Here is a 23446-nt window from a genome sequence, read left to right as displayed (position 1 = left end):
CTAAACTTCCCCCTGTAATCCAAAGGCAATAATTTAGGCAGATGGAATAGATGAAATATCCCCCAAAAGGAAAGTCCTTGGAAACATAGAAATACAATTTCCATTCCTCCCCTCCTATCTGCCATGTTTGAAGGCAGTGCTATTGAGAATAGCATTAGTACCTGAGTCCAAAGAGCTGTTATCATTTTAGTGTTGGCCCATTCTCTGAACTATAGCAATGAACCATTAAAAACAATAATAAGCTGTAGGCAAAAGAGGAACATACATGACTTTAAGTCTCAGGAGAGCTGTCATATCCATCAACCGGCCAACAATCAGTTGTCCCCATAATAATCCTAAGTCACCAGTTGAGGAAGATTTCTGTCATGTTGCTATGCACAGCATAAGATCCTTGGTGCTAGGAAAGATGTTATCTACTAAAGAAATAAATATGATTCTATCTTCAGGGAACTTGTAGTCTAGTTAAAGAGATAAACTCTCAGGATATTCAAGCCATATATCAATAATTGCTTGATCATGTAATATAAATGAGTTATGCTTGATAAGAAGATGCCAACCAAGTTAATGACATTTTAAATAGAAGTGACTTAAGTTCTAAAACAGACTAATTTCAACCGAACCATAGGAAAAAAGGAAAACAGAATAAATTTTAAGAGAAGAAATTCTTGAGAAATCACATAGATGAAGGTGTGAGGACAGAGTGTTGAGTGATGAACTCAGAATCCCCAGAAAATGAGAAAGTGTTTCACACATACAAATACATGCCACTTGTGGGAAAAAATGATTTATAGCTGTGATTAGATCCTCAGAGTTCCAAAATTTCCCAGGAAAGGTCAACAGCTACTACAAATTGTATCATTAGAGTTGGGTTTTGAATTCTTTTAATTCATCAAACATCCATTGTGTTTGGTTGAGTGAGGGATGAGTAAAATGTGAACTCTCTTCTTTATGGTGTACATGTTGGTCCAGAAAACAGAACAAGTATATGTGTAAGTGGGGATAGCATATGTAAATTACAGAAATGTAGAAGGAGTGCATAGTCAGAAGAGCCTTTAGAGAGCTAGTCTTGAAGGATCATGTCTTCAGTTTTTTTCTCATTCAGCCAATCAACAAGTATTATTTCTAAATATACTAAGTGCTAGTCTCTATCTTAGGTCTTCTGTTTATAATGAATACTAGAATACTGCCCTGTCCAGAACAAGGTGGTAGCAGGCAAGTATAATGTAAAAATGTCTCAGGAAGATGAAATGGCAGGAGAGGTGATCGGCATAGACATTGTTCAGTTAGAGAACTCAAAGAGTAAGGCATCAGTAAAGTATCAGGTGTGGAACATAAATGATGAACTTAAAGTGAGACCAGAAGATATTCTCTACCATGCTAATGAGTCAGTTTTATAGCTATGCATGAAGGCTTACAAATATTTCTCTGAAATAAACCATCAACAAAGAGGAGTCAGGACAGGAAAGAAATACTGTAGAAGGTTGGTGGGAAAAGGAAAAGGATTGGTGAGATTGCTTATAAAGCAGGCTTTGGATCTAAAGTTCACCAAATCATGGTAAGTGAGATAATCCAAGCTCTCATATGCACAACCTAGATCTAATATATATTGGTACATGATAAATTATACAAGATTCTAGGCATTCACACCTGGTGAGACCAAAGGAGGGTACTCTTAGGAGAGGAACACAAAGGCGCAATGCTTATGTATGTGCCTCTGATTATATAAAAGACCAAAATGAATAAATAAATAAAATCACATTCACATTTCAGCTTAATCTTCCAAGGTGGGACAAGTTATTTAAACCTATTTGAGCCACCATGTCTACATCTGAACTATAGGGGAAGACAGTCAAGTCATGGAACTTGGCAGTTAAATGACATGATGTAAAACACAAAATTCACCTTCTGGAAAAGCAGGTATTTCATACATAATGCTGATGATAGAGACCTGGGGAGGAATGTGGCTGTAGAAGTCTAATACCTGCCTGGTAACTCAGTTTCAGATATATACTGCTTTCCAAACTGTGCAATACTGGTACACTGCTCAGACTAAAAATCTCCATTTCTCCTCCTCTCACTATTAAGCTCCCACTCTTTTGGTGTTTAGCAATTTGCATTATCTATATTAACAATGTTTACTCTGATGTATATATGTATACATACACATACATACATACATGTATACTAGGAATTGATACTGTCCAGTCAGCCTACTTCTACCCAACCCTTCATTCACCTTGAACTCTTCTCTTCTAACATATGATTTGCTTTTCCTTTCTAGATTCTACATATAAAAGAGAACATGGTACGCGTTTTTCAAAGCCATGTCAATAGTTAGTTAATCTTAGTGAATCTTCTTCATGACAGTTGCAATCTTTTCCCTGTAATCATGCCATAAGAAAGGAATGTGCAGCTAGAAACATTTTCCATTAAAGACTGACTTCCTGGAAGGAAGATCCACAAATCACTTGGAACGTTCCTGGCACCATCACCTGAGCCTGGCCATTTGCAAAAGGTTTATAAATCTTGCACAGCTCAAGCAAGAGTGTGTTGGGTTTTCTGTCTCTGACAGACTTGTTTCTATAAGATAGTAGGAAGAGCGGTGAAAGGTACTCAAGGCTAGAGTTTGGCTCCCATGAAATAGGGATCTTTAGCAGATTTCTCAGCTTCTAAAAGTGCATCTAGGTAAGCAGCCTGGTATACAAACAGAAGGTAGCTAAAAGAAAGACAATAGAATGCTGCAGAAGAGAAAGGAGTGAGGGAGAGGAAGGAAGAGAGAAAAAACTAAAAATCAAGAGGAATTTCTTTTTCATTGCAGTCACATGCATCTGAAATGCGGAGGTATAGGAAAAACTCTTTGATACTAAATGCTCTGAGAATCCTGTTCAACTTCCCATAAAGCACTTTGTTACTCACTATCTTTTGGCTGTGGAAATGGGATGGTGCAGATTTTGTTTCAATGATCTTATTAGTGGTGACAAGTCCTGGTGGCTGATTTGTTCATTCATTCCTTACTTTTAGCAGCAATTTCACCAAGAAATTTTCCCTGGTCACTTCCTCATTGACATAACAACATGAAAGTTATTTCCATAATATTATTTTATCCAATTGCCATACCCAGAACCCACTAAGCACACCACCACAGAGCTACAGACCCCACATTTCATGTTTTTGTTCCTCAGCAAAGCTCCCAGAAAGTGTTGTTTGTGAGTCACTATCTCCAATGACTCTCCTCCCATTCTCTCTGAAGTCCCTCCAGTCTCAGCCCCACTTTTCCATGGAAACTGTGACCAGCTAAACAACAAAAGTCAATAAAGGTCAACGCCAGACTTTCTCCTTGCTTGTCAGTAGTGTTTGATGTGATAAAGGAGCCCGCTATGCCTTACATAGCATCCAGGAGACTAAACTTCTTGATTTTTCTACTACCTCCCTGGCTTCACTCTTCTTCCACCAACTTTTCAAAGTTGAGTGCCCAAGGTTTATCCTCTTTTTCATGCACACATTCCCTGCAATCTTCCTCCTATCTTGTGATTTAAAATGTTTTTCTGTGTGCTCAGCCCTCCAAATTTCATAGCACTGCCTCAAAACCTTCTCCCGACTCTTACTGCCAACAATCAATTCACCTGCCCTGCTTGTAATCCTCCTACTCACATTCCACATACATAAACCTGCACATCTTATCTTCCCCCCCAAAGACCTGTTTTGTTCACGAAATTCCCTGTCACTATGGTGACAACACCAATAGACCAGTTGCAAAAGGCAAAAAATAAAAATAAAAAAATAAAAACCTTAGGATCCTCTCTGATTCCTCTTTTATCATAACCAATAATCCATCAGCAAATCTTGACCGGTCCTTTTTCAACACATATCCAAAATCTGGCTCCTCTCACTCTTCACAGCTATAACCTTGGGTCTGAGGGCCATCATCTCTTGCTTACACATACCTGCTCTTACCTTATTCATCTGGGAACCCAGTCCTGAATGGTTACTTGGTTTTTTACTCACACATTCATTTCCTCCCTGATTATACTCTACCCTCCACTATCTGACTCATCCCTGTAGAGAGATTAATTCATGGAAACCCATCTTACTTCCTATTCAATACTCTCCAATGGCCTTCTATTTCACGTTTAATTGGGGTAAAATGTATACGATCCACAGTTGACTATTTTAAGCATCTTTATGTGTACAGCTTTGTGACATGGACTAGTTGTGCACATTTCACTTGTGAAATCAACATGCTTGCTGTGGTCTCCAAGATGCTGCATTATTTATCTCTCATTGCTTCTGCCCCATTTCCCCCTTATTTGCCCAGCTCTTACCTCTGTGTGTGTGTGTGTGTGTGTGTGTGTGTGTGTGTGTCTTTTTTTTTGTCGGTTGTGGGGCTTGAACTCTGCACTTGGGTGTTATCTCTTATTCTTCAGCTCAAGGTGTGCGTTCTACCGCTTGAGCCACAGCACCACTTCCGGTTTTCTCGTGGTTTTATTGGAGATAAAGAGTCTCAGGGACTTTCCTGCCTGGGATGGCTTTGAACTGTGATCCTCAGATGTCAGCCTCCTGAGTAGCTAGGATTACAGGTAGGAGCTACCTGCACCTGGCTACCTGTGTCTCTTGACATATGCACATTCCCCCAGAGGGTGATTCCTCTCTCCCTTCTGTCTGGAACACTCTCCCTACAAATGCCTCCATAGTCAACTCAGTCTTCCAGTGAGGCCTATCACAACCTCCCTATTTAAATCTCAGTCTCCTTCTAACTTCTGTCAGTGCTTGTCCTATTCGTCTCTGTTTCTCATGGTATATACTTTACAATAGAACACATTCTTTTTTATTTTTTATTGTCAGTTGTGGGGCTTGAACTCTGTGCCTAGACACTGTCCCTGAACTCTTCAGCTCAAGGCCAGTGCTCTAACACTTGAGACACAGCACCACTTCCAGTGTCTGGTGGTTAATTGGAGATAAGAGTCTCACAGACCTTCCTGCCCTGGCTGACTTTGAATCGCAATCCTCAGATCTCAACCTCTTCAGTAGCTAGGATTACAGGCGTGAGCCACTGGTGCCCAGCCAGAACATTTTTATCCTATATGTTCATTGATGGTAGGCCTTTCTCCACAAGTAAATATAAGTTCCATACGACAAATATTGTATCTCTTTTATTAATTACTATAGCTCTATTACCTGGAATACCACTTGGTACATACTGGGGTGCCAGTATCTGTTGAGTGAGTAAATGGACTAATGGATGAGTCTATCAAACTTGTGTCTTTTCTGATTTTTCTCTATTTCATATCATTCATCAGTATCTAAACTGCATTAGTTTCATTTGGCTTCCCCTGAAGCCAAATATAATGGGTTTTCTAAGTATCTAGTTGGTGGTAGATAGAGAAACACAGTACCTTTGTTTCATGAATACTTTATTAAAGGTTAGGCCCTATTCATTTTTACTGCTCTCCTACTGTGCCTCTGGTATAACATTTCAGTTTTATAAGTGGAATATGTTTATTCGAAAGAGTAACATTTTATCATATTCTTCATAACCTCACAACTCTTAACCATAAAAAGAAAGAATGAGATTTTCAGTGATTTGATGAATACTAGTTGGCATATGAAGAAGATCATGAAGAACCCTCATAGTATTCATAGTATAACACCCTATAGGCCAGCAACAATGCTGCCTTTATTGTGTTGGAAATCAAGGCCTCATGTCTTAGGAGGAAAACTCTGTTCTTGTTCCATTTTTCATTCATTTCCATAGGTCCATTTGGAATTTTTTTAAGGATATTTTATTTAGTATTCAAATAGTAGAGCCCTCTTGAGTGCAGACCTCCTGTGAAGACCTTAGTCTTCTTCCTGCCCTCTGTGGTCTGAAGACCTCCATGATTGGGATCTTTCAACAGCCACTCTCCCGCAGCATTTGACTGTGTATCTACCTGTCTTCCTTACTGCTCAGTCAGTCCTCTACACTGAAAACTCCCAAGGGCAAGGACCAATTGCATTTTAGTGTTCTTAATGTAACCCTTTATGTAACCCAGTGAAATGAACTAATACAGACTCATTAAACAGAGTTCTTTCATTTCAAACTAACTTGTTCCAAATTCAACATGGAGGTCCTCTCCCAAATAACACTCTACCTGATATCCTTTCTTTACTAGCCCAGCAGCTTTACTAACCCAGCAGCTTCCTCTGACTCATAGGACCCCCAAGTCCTGCCAGTGCTCTAGATACTTTGGAGGATGCAACCCATCTTTGTACATTTTTTTTGATGGTGGTACTGGGGGTAGAATTCAGGACTTGGTACATGCCAGCACATGCACAATACTGCTCGAGTCATGCCTCCATCCTTTTCGTTCTGGTTATTTTTTTGAGATAGGTTCTTTGCTTTGTACCTGAGCTAATTTGGATTACAATCCTCTGATTTATGCCTCCCCTGTAGAATGCAAAACAGGAGTAAACCACCACATGAAGCTTTTGTTGTTGTTGTTGTTGCTGTCGCTAATACAAGGTTTTGTGGACTGTTTTGCCTGGTTGTCCTGGACCAGGCTTGCAGCTATGCACAATCAGTGCTTGGCTAAAATCTATACTGATCAGTCTGCCAGGCTTAATAGTCATTAGACACCCCAAAGTGCCTAGGAAGAGCTTCCCTTTGCCTCACATCTTTTTTTATTTTTATTTTTGGTAAGTCTTGGGGCTTGAACTCAAGGCTTGGGTGCTATCCCTGAGTTTCTACACTCAAGACTAGCACTCTACCACTTTGAGCCACAGTGCCACTTCCAGTTTTCTGGTGGTTAATTGGAGCTAAGAGTCTCACCGACTTACCTGCCCAGGCTGGCTTTGAACCATGATCCTCAGTACTCAGCGTTCTGAACAGCTAGGATTACAGGTGTGAACCACTGGCACCAGGCTGCCCCACATCTCTTCAGTAAATGGTTTATTCATCCATCCAGCATATATTGTCAATAGTTTATTCTAAATTATTCTTTATATGTTCGTGCACTTTGATATTGGTTCTCACTAACAAAAGCACAAAATAAGCATTTGTTATATGCTAAGCCACTCAACCCTCATGGAGAGCTCTGTGGTGTGCAAGGTGCATTCTCGAGCCTGAGCCAGGCCTTTAAACAAGCCTAACACCACTGTAATAACTGTTAATGATGAGAGATGATAACTGATAAAGAAGAAGCGAGGAGAGCAATGAGGCTGCAAATTAAAGAGAACTGTTTTGGACTTGGAAGTCACATAAGGCTTCCCAAAGAGAGAGGGGCGGGGGGAGAGATTGAAGCCAGCCCACAAATATGGAGAATTTTAAATCCCACAAAGTGGACATCATGCCTTACTGATTTCAAAGCATCTGGCACAGCAAAATTTCTGGCCAGGGACATGCCAAACAGATGCCATTTTAAGTGCATTTGGGTGGTGTGGAGTCTGCCCAAGAGCTCCCCTTCCTTTCTTATTTTGGACCTGAGGTCCCACCTACTGTGGAATCAGCTTCTAGATGTCCCCATGTTGTGCAGATAATAGAGCTGAATGATTGACAGAGTTAGTATCGCCTGAGCAGTTAATTACTCCTCTGCTTGTTGAAAGAATGGGTGACAGATGGTAGACACCTTGACAGCAGATTCCACAGTAAACCACACAGGCATGGAGGCAAGTCTGGACACTATCTCTTTCCCAGTGGATTTTTCTCTACTTAGAGACTTAACAGTTTTTAAGACTCCATTGGCCTTTGGGGAAGTTTTGTTCCACCTATAGGAAAATGTTGCAGGAACATGCTTTGAGTAGCAGGCAATCTCCATTAGCCCATGTGTCCCTGGGTTTCTTCAAATCTGGCTAGTGCTGGAGATTTTTGGACATCCTAGGGAAGCTGTGTGCATTTTAATAGGAACAGCATGGCATTCATTACTCACCTGCTTCCTGCCATCTGGATTTTCACAGCTCACCAAGCATGGTGGGCTTCCTGCATATGAACTGGGAAAGCTTGGCTCCTAAGGAGGGTGTGGCTAGTCCCTTTGAAGTCATGATTTTATAATGGACACCACAAGTAAATTGGAAAGGCTGTCTGTTGCAGGAAGCTGCTTTCACATGTGAATGATGAGAAAATAATGTACCTTCTTCACAGCTGGGAAAGGAGAAGAGAAAGCACTCAATATATTGGTAACTAAGCAGAAGGACGGAAAGTTGGTTATGTGGTAAAGTAAAATGCATATGTGAGAGTTTGTGCAAGATGGTTCCAGGAAGGGACCTCTTTTTAACTTTCTTTTACAAATCAATAATGCATTAATCTAACCCCGTGAAAAATAGTATGAGGAAAACTGATGTATTTAGATTCCAGTAGCAGAAAATCTATCTCATGATGAACACATTATAATCACAAAGAGACAAGAGTTGTCAGTTCAACCAGTAGGCTTCTTGCTTCCTTTTTATTCAGGAGAAAAAAAAATCCCCGAATCTCATCGGACCTAGTAGACTTTTCTTTGTATCTATTTCTTTGGATCCCTTACCCTAACAAGGCTAAACAAGTATCTGAATTTTTCAGCCTCCATAGTGGAACAGACAAAATCAGGCAAAGAAGAAGGTACTGGGTAAGAGCAGCCAGCCAAGAGTTTGTACACAAATGTACCATGCTTGTTGTTAATGAACATGACCTCCAGATGCTGATGGCCATGTATGAGCAGTACTCATTTCTAGCACTGTACTTATCCTTAACTAGGAACTGTTAAGAAAGAAGCCACTGACGCTTCTTACTGCATTCTTTCATGAGAAGAATAGAAGCGCCAGATTGAAGTTAAAACCAATTATGCCCAGAATGAATTGTATTCAAATGAAAGGAAAAGGATTCAGTTCGCAAACAACAGACACTGTTTGGGTAGTAAAAGAATCAAGTTTGGATCAGACAGAAAATGTGTGTTACACACAACAGGATATAGGGAGTGGCAAGCAGGTGGTGAGTATCTTGCCTGTTCATTTGTTTGGACATAACAGATTTCTTCCTTACCCCACCCTCAGCCTGTTTGGGTGGAAATGTGTCCTTCTGCACTATTTCAGGTATCAAAGTTTACCTGAGAAACTCTTACCCAAGGAAATGGATGTCAACTTAGGACTCTGAACCAAGACACAGGAAGGAGTCCACAGTTTGTCATACAGATGTGAAAAGTCATTGTGATTCCCACAGGGAATTCTAAGAATCCTCTTGGCTCAGTGATCTAGCTAATCATTGCCAGTGCAGCCTGAACTTCTACATCAAGGGTGACGCAAGTTTTTCCCCATTGCTCCCTGCTGTATCATTGCCAGTTCTTCAAGGTACCTCAGCCTAGAATGATACCCCTAATTTCTCCAACCTTCTGGACACTGTCTGGAAACCACTGTCATGTGCTAGAAAGCCTATTTTTAATCCTTGCTGACACCCTTGTATATATAGCTGAAGTATGACCTGATCATCTGAAGAAAAACCCAGTATTGAGTGAGCAAAGTTGGTCAGCTGATACCATGAGGCTAAAGGGCTTTATATGATTAGGTACCAAGTGCTTTCCTAGATGAAAGATGAAACACCTAAGAGGCTCTAAAGGCTCTATTGAATTACCCTTTCATTTCTATTCCTGTGATTAGTGTTAAGAGACAAGGTCAGTGACCTGGTCAGTACAATGGTGTTCTATGGGTGGAGTTTGGGTTCAGACTCTCTCTAAGCCTAGACTGTGTTGTTTGATCAACACAGTCCCCTCACTATTCAACCTTCAAGTGCCCTACATATCCAGGTGCCTGAGTTGACCCAGTCATCTGAACTGCTCAGATTCTAGCCTGATGTGGTGCTGTGGGAGACTGAGATACAACTTAGGGTTCCTCCCATTTCCTTCAGTCTTACAAGCACACAAACACAATACCTAAGTTAATTAGTCAGGTAAATGGAGACTTTATATATGAAATTATTAGCCTGGAACTTTGGTAGGATGAAGAGATTGATTTTTTTAAGGAAAAACTCAGTTTTAACAGTGCCTATTGAATTAGAAATGGGGTTACCAGGCCACCATCTTGTAGGAATTAAGTCAGCACAAATAGATGTGGTACACAGCAAACCTCATAATCACCAGGATTTCCTTTTTAAAAAATCATATAACTACATTTGACCTCAATCACAGTCTTGGGCTTTTGTTTTTAAGTCAAAATGTACTTGATCCATATCTATATGGGACAGAGGGGAAATGTTCACGTTTATAGTTTCTTTCTCGACAGTGTCATTAGGTAGTGCATTTAGTGAAATGTTAAAGTGGCATGTCAACCTATAATTTAAGAGAGAAAGCCACATTGCACTCAAAGACTTGATTTATGTTGCTCAGAGACAAAGTTGTTGTCTTAGCATGCTAGCTTACTGCTATTACCACTTCCTCTTTTTGTACTCTGAAAGTTCTTCTGTCTCAAACAGAATATATTTTGCAGTTTAAACTTCCCTACCAAACACCATGTTATACACACAGGAGAATGTGTATCCGACCTGTTTGGTATCTTGGAACTGGAATGTAGGAGTGATCCATGAGTTTTACATCAATTATTAAACAGTCACAGATGAAGATATGCAGGGCTGGATGGGGTAGGGAAAGATTCCAGTTACACCTACTAGCTTAGTGGTGATGAATGAGTCAGTTCAAAATGATGAATGAAAGTTCAAAACAGGTATTAACTCAAGCTGCAGTAGCATATGTTCTGCAGAGACGTAGGCTATGGTTTGATATAAACAACCTCATCCACAGACCAGCTGTTGTTAAGTAAGGCCTTTGCTAGAGAACTAGAGAATGTCAGGATCCCATGCCCTGCATGGCACCTCTTCTCTTTCTCTTGCAAGAAGAGAGAGGGAGGTATAGCACTGAGTGAAGGTAACACTTGGAAAACAAACAGAACATGGTTGATAACCTGGGACTGTGCCCAGAATTCCGTAATGAAAGTTCTAATTCTACTGGCTAGGATCATGTGGCTTTTGACTTGAGCTTGAATCCTGCTCTGTTTTGCCCTACATCAATTTTAAAGGGACAGAGATGACATTTTTCAGAATCTGGGCAAAGGGATCAATGTACAGGGCACTTCTGAGAAAACAAGTTTTATTTTCCTCTGAGTGACATCTTCTTGGCCTAAAGCTACTTCACTCCTTTTGGTACCCAGCTCTGATGACCAAAAATAAAGGCCCACCTTTTAGTCACTAATGTGGGGGCACCTAATGTAGCCCACCCAGAGCACTGTGTCAAAGTTCCCGCCCAGTAGCAGGGATAAACTACTCATAGCAGAACCTTAACACTGAGCCCTAACCCAAGTCACACTTTCATTGCTCCCTGTGTTTTTCTCTCTCTCAAGACCTCCCCACCAGGCTGGGAAGGTGGCTCCAAGTAAGTGCTTGCCTTGCATGCATGAGGCCCTGGGTTCGATTCCTTAGCACCACATAAGCAGAAAAACAAAAAGCCAGAAGTGGCGCTGTGGCTTAAGTAGTAGAGCGCTAGCCTTGAACTGAAGAGCTGAGGGACAGCTCCCAGGCCCAGAATTCAGGACCCATGACCAACCAAAAAAAAAAAAAAAAAAAAGACTTCCCTACCTCCCTACAGTGTTAGCATTCAGACAGTTTGATAGCCCTCTATGCATTCTTTTAGTGCTTGACAGAGCTTGAAAGTGAAAAGAAACAGCTATGCCCACCTGAGTCTACCCAGGCCGGAGAGCTCACTTATAACCCTCTCCTAGGCTAAGAAAGAGCCAGAGGCCACAAATGACATTTGATGTGACCCTCTAGCCCTTAGTGCCTTCCAGGTTTCCAGTCAACTGCAGACAGTACGCAGACTTCTCTCCTCTAAACACAACATCAATTTGCTAAGATACACAAAGAGTAAGAGAGGAAAGTCGTCAGAGACTTCACTGGAAGGAGACAGTTCCACAGTCAAGTTGCCTCTGCTGATCCTCAGCTTATCGGCATGCATTTTTATCAACTCAGCTCAGTCGGAATGTAGCCTAGTTTGTGTTTCTTTAAGCTTTATTCTCCGAGGTGTCTTTCTGAGAAAATAGACTCAATGTCCAGTTTTCTGGTTCATTCTCAGTCAGGAGTGGAGAATCCTCTTCCAAATGACAACTGGAAAGCCATGGGCCGGTGACTCACAACCCTCAGCCCTCAGGAAAGATTACATTTCTTTTTGACATGGCATGGGGGGAGGGGGAGAAAAAAAGCAATTGTACTTATAAACTGACATGTAGAATTGAAACCCTTTTGTGCAACTGTTTAAAGATAAGAAAAGAGGGTGACTCCATTGGTAGAGGAATGACCAATGAATGAAAAGCACCAGCTACCAAGTTCAAGTACCAGTCTCAGGCCAAAAATAAATAAGGGGCAAAAAAAGCAATTGTCAGCATATAAAATTGAAGAGATATTTTCATAAAAATCTGGATATCCAACCTCTTAAAAGGCTAAAATCATTGGCCAACACATGTTATGACTCCAATCAGTTTACGCTTACGACTCCAATCAGTTTAAGCAAAGCAGACATTTGCTACTCAAGAGAAGACACTGGGCTGGGCAGGAGAGCGCAAGTGGTAGAGTGTCTGCACCAGCCTCAGTATTGCCAAAAAGAGGAAGCCACCCTTTATGGTTGACATGAACTGTGACATCCTTGTTACCATGTAACCCTGTGGAGTTTCAGTTTGCTCCCTGTGGGGCCAAACCAAGAAATCATGAATTGTCCTTTGAGTGTACCTTGCTGGAGAGTGATGGGGGGGAGGGGGCTCATGTTCTACTCTTTATATTTCTGTGCACAGAATGGTCATTAGGAAAAGGACAGTGATGTAGACAGAATTTTGTCCCACTTGCCTAAATACATTGGGTATACACTGACAAATTCTAACATAAGGTTGTGAAAGTAGTATTTGAGATTTGAATTTTTCAGCATAATTGTCTTAGTTTTGCACATGGCAGTTGTCCCTTGCTGGCCTTACATAATCATTACCTTGAGATCCATCTTTCCTTTTCCTCTTCCCCTCCCTCTTCTTCTCCCATTTCCTTTCCTTTCGCGTTCCATTTCCTTTCCTTTTCCTTTCACTTTCCTTCCCTTCTCTTGCCCTTTCTTTGTCCTTCCCTTGTCTCCCTTTCCTTTCCCCCATTTTCTTTTTTTCTTTCTTTTTTTCCTTTAAAAAAAAAACTCATTTGCACGCTTGGTAGCAATTGTTGGAGCCCTGCAGGGGAATAATTGTAGGGGAATTAACCTCTGACACCTTTCTAAAAATAGCCCTAATACACCCAATCATAGGTAATTTACCTGTCCATGTTCCTCTGGGGGTAGCCAGCATGGAAGACAGTCTTGGCAGGCTGACTTTCCCTCTGCAATTATCAGTGATCCGAGTGCCCAGCTCCTGTGCCTCATCTCCTCTTAGAAATACAGAGGGCATGTTTCCCTTTCTCCTCCCACCCCTGGGAGTCAAAGTTAAGGATGAGCTCTTCCAAAAGGAAGTGCTGGGCTCACACAGTAAGTGGGAGTCAGGGTCTAGCTGGAACATGAATAGGTTCTTGCTTTTCCCACTGGTCTCTGCTCTGTCCCTCAGTGTCAAAGCTCCAAGAATCCCTAAGGAAAGGCAAAAAAAAGGGAAGGAAAAAGAAAGGAAATAGAAAGGGAAAGGAAAGGGAATAGGAGGGGAAGGGGAAAGGGAAAGATGGACCTGAAGGTAATGACTAAGGCCAGCAAAGGAGAATTGCTTCCATTCAGTCCTCACAACCAAAACTCACTGGGGAAAGTTTCTTGGTATAGAAGACAGAAGAAAGGAAAAGGCCATGTGTGATGGCAGGGACTGTGGTTAACAGAAATTATTCAAGAAAGCTACCATTTCCCTGATGCATAAAGCAATTCATTTCCCCTTACCCAAAATGAAGGGGTGTGAACACACCTTTTCCTTTTGTTCTGTTGAGTCATTCCAAGAGACCACAGTGCTGTGTGGACAGCTAGGAAATTCGCCTAAGAAGTGGTAGTTAAAATATGGAACATAAAATCCTTATAAATTCCGCTGCAGACACAAAGCCTTAAGCCCTTAAATGCACAGAAAAGTATGTCTATTATCGATGCTTTCAAAGTAAGTGTGCAGTTACTTAAATTGCTTTTGTCTTCTTCTTTTCAGCTGACATTATCTCTACGGTAGAATTCAACCACACGGGAGAATTACTAGCGACAGGGGACAAGGGGGGTCGGGTTGTAATATTTCAACGAGAGCAGGAGGTAAGTGGCTGTGAATGCAAAAATGTCCATTTCCTTTTTCTTTTGTAAAAGAGGCTTCCAACCGTTCCTTAATCCTCCTGTGTTGCCTGTTACCTGCTCACAAACTAAATTGCAAAAGCAAAAAAAAAAAAAGTCATTAGCATCAACAGTTGCACAATGAACTTAGAAAAACACCTGGAAAGGTGGGCTCATGCTACCCAGCCTGATCTTTTGGAGCCTAGAATATCAAGTATCACAAGGGCTCACTTCTCCGCAACACTCCAGGTGCTTCTGAAGAAACTGTTGTGAGAAGGTTTGTCTTCTACCTACTGAAATTCAATCTCCCTTCATTCCAGGTACAGTCAGAACACAGAAGAGAGAGGAGGGGGGAAACTAGCTATAGATGTGAATCAGTAGAGAAGAAAATATCACCCTACCATAGGAGAGTGAAAACCCACAAGATCACATCTCAGCAAAAAGGGACACACAGGTCCCTGGAACTCAGTGCCATATGCACCTCTTTTCCTGAGCAAGAGTTCTAGTGAATCCCATTTCTTCCTGAGACTTGAGTCCCATTAGGAATTATTTCTCTTTTTCATATAAATTGAGAGGAGGGGTTTCCCCCCCCCCCACCCCTGACACATACCCAGTCTCTTTTGGTGTCTGCTTCTGTTTTGTCAGAATTATGACCCAGTTTGATTTCCTCATCCTCCCCTGGCACAGTCTGGGAGCCTCCAGCAGGCTGGTCTGTGTTCTACCATTTCTCCCATCTGCCACAGTCTAGCCTCTGAGACTCACTGGGACCTGGGAAAGCGAGAGGAAGGCTCCACAAGAGACTTCCCAAGCAATTGAGTGCCTGCTCTGTGCCTTTAGGCCATTTGCATTACACCCTCCCCTCCAAAAAAAAAAAAAAAAAAAAGGAAAAACCTCATTTAGAGGTGATATATTTGGTAATTGCACATTATTTGCAATTAATTTCTATAAGGGCATCAAAAATCCCTTGGGGGTTGGGTATAAATTCAGGCGCTCAGCATTAAATCAGGCACCCAGCCTATTGCATTGGCCCTGGAAATGTGAAAATGTGGTTGGCAAGTAGGAACTAATAGCTCTTCGTGACCTGGAATTTTTCCTGCTTTTCCAGAGCTGCTTGGTGCTAATTGGTCTGGCACATGCTACACACACTTGACAGTCTGATTTGGATGCTAGCAAATCAAAACTCTTACAAATTTATTGTTAAGGTGGACTGGCTGGCGGGGGAAGTAAGCAAGAGGGATGTCAACATTTCAAGTGCTTTGAAAACTGATTTTCAAATCTTTTTTTTTTCCAATTTTCTTTCAAAAAAAAATCCAATTAGGTTCTCACAGTAATGATAAAAAAAAGGAGCTGGAGATCTATTTAGCATAAATTACCCAAAGGCAGAATGTTGCCACTATTATTCCATTTCACATTTTCAGTTCGCTATTTATAGGATTCACCTATTTTAATTTATGGAACTATTTGGGAAGCCTGATTCACTAGTAGAATGATGGGGAACCCATTTCCCAAAACAGGATGATGGCGTTGTTCACTGCAAAATAAACATTAACTGTGAAAGTGAAGAAGGGGAGTCCTGGAACTCAGAGAGGTACCCCTAACCTGACAAGCAGTACAGTACTGGGGCTTCAACTCGGGGCCTGGGTGCAGTTCTTTAGCTCTGTTGCTCAGGGCTGGCCTTCTACCTCTTGAGCCACTCTTTCACTTTTGACTTTTTGTTTGCTAATTGGAAAGCTGAGTTTCATGGACTTTCCTGCTCAGAATGGTTTTGAAGGGAGAACTCAGTCGCCTGAAGAGCTAGTATTGCAGGCATGAGCCACTGGCACTGGGTTGTTTCTAACTTTTTGTGGGTGAATCCTGTGAGTGAATTTTCACAGGGCTTTGCTGTCCCTCATGCCTCATCAGAGATGTGATTTGGGGCTTTCTGTATCTAACTAGGAATATAAATTGTAAACTGAGTCCTTTTCCCTCTCTGAAAGTCAAGCTTTTGTAACAAATGTTTTATAAGACTCAGTTTTTTGAACAGCTTTTCAAAGCCAAATCCCAAAGCTCTTGGGTCATCTGTTCCTATAAATACCTGAAATAAATCCTGCCTCCCTTCTTGGATAGGAAAGTAAAACTGGTTCTATTGGAGGGAGGGAGGTATTATTCAGAGCAGGGAAACTCCAAGAAGATGATGAATGAGGACAGAGAGTTGAAGTGCTTTGTATGCATGTATGTAAACAGAACAGTGAAGCCTGTTGAAATTGTTTTAAGAAGGGAGGAGGGTGGTAAGGGAGAGGAAAAGAGAAGTGAGAGGTCTTGGGTACATTGTGTGCATGTATAGAAATGTCAAAATGACACCCCCCCCTTGTACAACTAATAGAGACTAATAAAAAAAAATCTCTCAAAATGTAAAACCTCTCTTTCCAATTCTTTAGTCCCCTCTCCCTTTTTCTTCCTCTTCCCCTTTCTGTGTTACATTTGCACACTCAGTGCTAGGGCAAATACAGAGGTGAAATCTCATTGTTCTAGTGATGCAAATGGCGTCTCTACCTCTGCCTGTTTTGTCACTCATTCTGGGAGGAACAGAAAAAAATTCAAAAGCAGGTACCCAGATCTGGTACCCAGATCCACACCTTATGAGCTTTGTGATCTTGGGGAGGTAATTTTATATCTCTTAGCCTCATATGTGGATCCCTATGCCCTACCTGCTTCTGAGAGCGTCTGTGAGAATCAGGTACAACTTTTTAAAAGTAAGTGGCCACGGTGTAAAAGCAGTGAAAGTTGCCACAACTTTGATTTTAAAACAAAACAACAACTTTGAGATAAATCTCTATTTCTTAAGTTGTAAAAATAGTCCCAATATTGTAAGTAGATGTGGGCCCCCAATATGGAATGGAGGGGTGTATTAGGATAAGCAGTTAAGTATTAGAGCTTCTTTCCGTATTTACTTCAATATCTGTTGTAATTGAACTTCTGGCTTATGTATATGCTGTGATATACAGAAGTTAGTATAGATCACCTACAAGTTAATGCAGATATATTGGTGGCCCAACCTTCAGAGGCTGCTGATCTAAGGCAACAGAGCATGGGACTGTCCTGAGTCTTGCCTCACCCAACCTTATATACCCTCCTCACCCCAGCCCTGAAGGCTCCGCTGAAAGAAAGAAAAGGGACTGATGAGTTTCCAATTGGCTTCTTCCATGGTTTAATGTTTATGTGTGTTTTTTTTCTTTCCTACAGAGTAAAAATCAGGTTCATCGTAGGGGTGAATACAATGTTTACAGCACATTCCAGAGCCATGAACCCGAGTTCGATTACCTGAAGAGTTTAGAAATAGAAGAAAAAATCAATAAAATAAGATGGCTTCCTCAGCAGAACGCAGCTTACTTTCTTCTGTCTACTAATGGTATGTGCAGGTGATACTCTGTGTGATTCACTACAGTCTGCGAGCCATGCACGGGGATCTATCGTGGCCTCAGTTTCCCTCTGTACCCTGCGGACTCTGGAAAAAAGCTAGCGACCGCTTTGGCAAGATGCTTTGTAGAATGCCTGGCACTCACACACAGAGAAGTAGACCCATCAGGAAAGCAGTAGCTTTTCTTTTTATAAATATCAAATCTATTTCCCGATTGTGTAGAAATTCATTATCTGCAATTTCCAAAAATGTAGATTACTCACAGGTGTGTTTTGAATGACTTCCTGTCTTGCGCTTCACTGGATGTTATTCTGGGAATAGATATCAGGAAATTCAACAAGCCATGCTGTCTCTGAGTTGAGTATATTGGAGTTATTAATTCCTAAATATATTTTATGATCTATCAAGCAGATGGCTGGGTATTTCTCTGGCAGAATCAAGTTCTTATCTAAGAGCCCAAGTTAGAAAGAGATGGGACACCACTAAAGAACTTACTGATCACGAAACTGTTTCCTCAAACTCTCCTTCAAACTTCTTACACCATTTGTAGGTTTAGAAAGCCAAGATGTTGCCTGTTGAATGGTCAGGTTAACATATTCATAGCAGAAGTGGAATTACCTACCCTACTATAGCTTTGTGTGTGTGTGTGTGTGTGTGTGTGTGTGTGTGTGTGTGTGTGTGTGTGAGAGAGAGAGAGAGAGAGAGAGAGAGAGAGAGAGAGAGAGAGAGAGAGAGAGAGGAGAGAGAGAACACACTAAGCCTTGAACTCAGGGCCTGACTGCTCTCCCTTAGCTTTCTCACTCAAGCTTGTCATTCTACCACCTAAGCCATACCTCCAATTCTGGATTTTTACTCGTTAATTGGAGATCAGAATCTTTCAAATTTTTCTGCTTGGGCTGACTTTGAACTGCTATCCTCAGATCTCAGTCCCCCAAAGAACTACAACTACAGATGTAAGCCAAAAAGATCTGACTTCCCTCTAAGAAGTTATATATTGAAGAGCAATAGTTGAATAGCATGACAATTAAGAGAATTAGTATATGGAAATTAGATACCATTTCCTAATAAGTTAACTTACTTCATCTTGTCTATGAGGAGAAGATGCTTAAATATAAATGAAGAAACTCAGGATTTTCTTTTTTCTATACCAGCATTTAGAAAGGAAAATATTCACATGTCAAGTGAAAAAAAATTCATTCCTTTTAAAGATTAGAAGGAAGCAAACCTAAAAGTTTATCATGCTTATTTTTTATTATGGATAACTTGTGAATTTGTACATTTTATCATTTGAATTTTCTAACTTTGTGTTCATGAGTCATATTTTAAGAAAAAGAAGTTTTGCTGATGAATATGAGCTAGAAATCCATCAGAAACAAAGCCAGAGTACAAATGTAAAAAATGACAGTTATAAAACAGTCATTTTAGGGTTACTGAAGCACATCCTCATCTCTTCATGACCAGATCCTGAATCATCTGCTCTTCCATATTTAAGTATATTTAATTTTTCCTTATATTTATTGTTCTGATTTCTTCTGAAATTCTGGTTTCTTGCAAAAACAAGCACAATTGTGTTACAATTTCTTCCCTTTTAATGTTGATGTTCAAGTTGTACTCCAAAGCTCTGTAGACTTCTACTGGTCTTAATAACATCTAGCAAAGGAAAAATGTCTGAGTATTTTCTACAGCTAGTATGTTAGATTATAAAATTTAATCTATTGATTATTGCAATAAAATCCAAAGACTTATTAACTACTTTGTAAGGGGGATGGGAAGGAAAGTGAAATGCAATGAAGATTAATTATGTAGCATAATGTTCTGTTAATTGAGTTTTTAAATAGTTTTTTGATTAACAGGGATATTATCTTCCCATTTGGGATGACATTTCATATGTCAACAGCATCTCAAAAAATAATTCTTATAAGAAAGATGTCTGGGGTCTTTTGTGGTTTTCTTTTGTTATACTAATATTAAGATTCCGAACCCTCCTCAGAGCCAAATAGATCAACATGTAAAAATTAAAGGAAGACAATTGGAATTAGTGAACAAAAGAAGAAATGATGATGAGTGATAAGATTGTGTTCAAAGCTGCCACAAGTGATGATAGACTACTCAGAGAAGCAGCCAGGAAAAATGAAAAAGCCATTACTCATAGTAACCACCACAAGTCCCTTAGACATTTTTATCTACAAAGCTTCAAAACACTGAGTGGAAAATAGAGGGGAGGCAATGATAAAGTCAAGAATGACCTCAGGCAGTGCAACCATGGAGAGTTGGATTAAATTCTCTATCAATTATCTTTTTGAAAAAAGATGGTGCTTATCTTACTATAATTGAGCACAGTTTTTACTTTCTGCTCATTAACATATTTCCAACCTTCTAAAATGTTGTTCTAAGGCTTGAACTCAGAACCACAGCACCACTTTCAGCTTTCTTTTTTGGTGGTTTTTGTTTGCTTGTTTTTGATGGTTTAATTGAAGATAAGTGTCTCAAGGACTTTCCTGCCTAGGCTGGCTTTGAACCATGGTCCACAGATCTTAGCCTCCTGAGTAGCTAGGATTACAGGCGTGAGCAAAGTCACCTGGCACCTTCCTAATGTTTAATGAAGACTAAAATTAACATTCACCTGTGAATCTAGACCTTGAAATTGTCACATGGAAATACATTGCTTCATTTAACTTCTTACTAGGTACTTTTCTTTCTATGAAAAGAGCACATGTTCATTATATGGATTTTTTTTAAACATAGAGAAACAAAAATGATAATAAAAGTGTTTCAATCTAAAAGAAAGCACTGTCAAGGTTTTTTTTAAAGAAAGTGGCAAAAGGGTATTAGTAAATCTGTTGATTTTTAAATTGTGTTTTTATTATCAGTTACACAAAGATGTTATAAGCACTCTCGACTGACGTCACCCCTTTCATGATTCTCCCCCATCTAGCCCAACTCACTTCCTACCCTCAATTTCCTTAGTTTCATAGGATATGCATTGAATATTTATGACTGCATTCCCCCTCTTCCTCTCTTAATTCTACCTTCTTCTGTTAACCTCCCACCACACGCCTTTCCAAGGACCAATTTCCTGGTATTCATGTCATTGGACTATGAGTTTTTCTAAGGATTTAAACCATTTGAATTCTCCCCTGCAAATACCATACACCACTTGATACATTTTTTTAATAGAAATGTGCTGTTCTGATACATTTTTTTAATAGAAATGTGCTGTTGTGCTACAAACTTTTAATACCAGATTTTAAAATTTCATAGTATAACTATAACAGGATATTTTTCCTAATTGTTATTTTTCTATAATACTATAACATTTTCAATGACTGCATAGTATTCCCCTGTATCATTCTTCTATAGTTTACTAATAAACCTTTCACTATTAGACATTTAGTTCTTGGCAGATTTCTTTTTCTCTAAATTATATATAATATAGGTAATGGATGCTATAAATATATTTATGGCTATAGCTGTTGGTATAGATAAACACATAGGTAAAATGCATGATATCAACTATGTATAGCATATTAGAAATAGTTGTATAATTGTATTCATATAATAAAAGACTAGGAAAATTTTCATAACATTTATGACTTATTTTCATAATAGAATTTAAGATTTTTTATCTTCCTGCTTATTTTCATTTTCTATTATAACAAATACTATTTATTCAATAAACAAGGAAAGATGATTAAACATAAAAAATCTACATATAAAATGCATATATTTGTAACCCCTGAAACATCCCTAGTACAGAGAAAATACCATGTGAATTTATGTACTATGTGGACAATAGATTGTCACTGACTGCAGAAATTACAGGTATTTAAGTCTGGTGCCAGTAGCACACACCTGTAATCCTAGTTACTCAGGAGGCTGAGATCTGAAGATCACAGTTCAAAACCAGCCTGGAAAGGGAAGTCCATGAGATTCTTATATCCAATAAACTACTTAGAAAAAGCTGAAATGGTGCTGTGGCTCAAGTGGTAGAGCACTAACCTTGAGCAGAAAAGCTCAGAGACAGCATCCAGGTCCTAAGTTCAAGTCACAGGACCAACAACAACAACAACAACAAAAGAAATTACAGGTGATTATTATTTTTTGTGTTTTACCTGTGATTTTTCAATGTCTCTGTAGAGCCAGCTGTCATTCATGATAAGAGAAATATAAGCTAAAAATTGCCTCACAGATAGGCTGGGACACATTTCAAAGCCCAGCAATGGAAGGTATTTGGTGTTAAAAATCTACTGAGTCACAGTTATTATGAGCCCAACCACAACTGACCAGGAGCCAATAAAGAGACTTTAAATAGGCCTCCTGTTTCATTTTTCCCATCTTTCATAGCTGGTCCCCCTGGCAGGATCTCCAGAGGGGGTGGAGCAAGAGGACTGTTTGCCATTGAGATGGAAATTCCTAAATTAAGCCCATAGCTGGGTGGGTTTCTTTGCCTCTTGCCCTCCAGGAGCCAGCGTGAGGAAATGAGATCAGAATGCAAATACTAGTGCACAGATCAGATTATAAAGTTAGCAGTTTTGCCAGGCCATCAGCAGATACAATCAGTCCTAGCAATGCCCAGGTAGCTCAAAATGGAGGCACGTTCTCTGTTAAAGAAGCCCCGTTGGTACGGAAAGCCCACAGTATGATATATGGAGGGCCATGGAGCGTGGGGGGTGTTTCCAAGGCTCAGAGGGAGCCATCCTGTGAAGTCACCACTCTTTGCTCTCAAGGTCTCCCTTCCCAGAGGGGCAGGAAGTGCTGGCACACAGCCTGGGGAGGAGGAATGGAAGAGGAAAGGAAAGCAAAGGGGAAAGGAAAACCCATGACTCTTGCCCTCTTCCCCCTGACAGCATATAGAACATGGGATAAGACTGAAGCCATCAGAGCAGTATGTGAGGATTGCTGACTAGCTGCCCAATTTGCTAGTTCTCAAAGAGATATCATTTGCAGGCAGTTCTTAACAGCCCTGCCCTGGGTTACACACTCCACATAGTGGGGTTTTTGAACACATAGAGCCCCAATAGGAAGGCAGTCTTTATTCTGTTTACCAATGAAGACACTGGGATACAGAATAACTCTTAGTTTGCAATGTCCCAATATATGGGTTGTACTTAATATGGTATATGTGAAACTCAAATTGGACTGTGTATTCAGTACTTTTTTCTTCTCCCTCAATGTGGGGGATCTTATTTATTTGTCACCCTAAAAATATTAGTCTGTGCCTCCTGAATGGGGATCCTAGCCTTCAGCCATGCAGCCAGCCAGAGATAAGATGGGGGGACCAGGCCCAAAGTTGTCTGATAGAGACAGAGGACTCAAGTATATCCGTGACTTGTTAGATAAGTTAAAATAATACAAATGATGAACACGGGATCTGATTATCCAAGGCCTCACACATGCCAGGAAGGTATTCTCCCAAGGAGCCATACCCCTAGCCTAAAAAAAGAATTGCCTCATCTCTGCCTGAATATTGCTAGATGTCTTATGTAGATGTCATCTATTCAATTTTCCAGCTAGTATTTACGAAGCATCTATTATTCCCCAGGTACTATTCTAGTTGCTAGAAATAGGGTGATGACCAAAGCAAACAAGATCCCTGACTTCAGAGAGTGTATATGCTAGTGAGAGACAGGTAATCTGTAACCAACCAATCAACTAATATTGTTAGTGGAAAGTACTATTAAACGTAAAGCCAAAGCCAGGTGCTTGTGGCTCACGCCTGAATCCTAGCTACTCAGGAGACTGAGATCTGAGGATCACGGTTCAAAGCCAGCCTGGACAGGAAAGTCCATGAGATTGTTATTACCAATAAACTACACAG

General features: G+C 40.3%; 1 protein-coding gene across 10 annotated transcripts in view; it reads left to right on the top strand.

Annotated features, from left to right (window-relative positions):
- Ppp2r2b (protein phosphatase 2 regulatory subunit Bbeta) overlaps window positions 1-23446 on the top strand; it is a 437725-nt gene that overhangs the window by 308917 nt on the left and 105362 nt on the right. For all 10 annotated transcript variants that reach the window (XM_070036318.1, XM_070036326.1, XM_070036328.1 and 7 more), the window contains 2 exons: window positions 14119-14216; window positions 17454-17619. In XM_070036318.1, coding sequence (XP_069892419.1) covers window positions 14119-14216; window positions 17454-17619 — 264 coding nt within the window. The remainder of the gene's footprint in view (window positions 1-14118; window positions 14217-17453; window positions 17620-23446) is intronic.

The sequence above is a fragment of the Dipodomys merriami genome, unplaced genomic scaffold, assembly GCF_024711535.1.
Source record: "Dipodomys merriami isolate MVZ:Mamm:240054 unplaced genomic scaffold, mDipMer1.0.p SCAF_27, whole genome shotgun sequence".
NCBI lineage: Eukaryota > Metazoa > Chordata > Mammalia > Rodentia > Heteromyidae > Dipodomys > Dipodomys merriami.
Note: the sequence above shows the minus strand (reverse complement) of the source record. Positions and strands in the feature narration are given on the sequence as shown.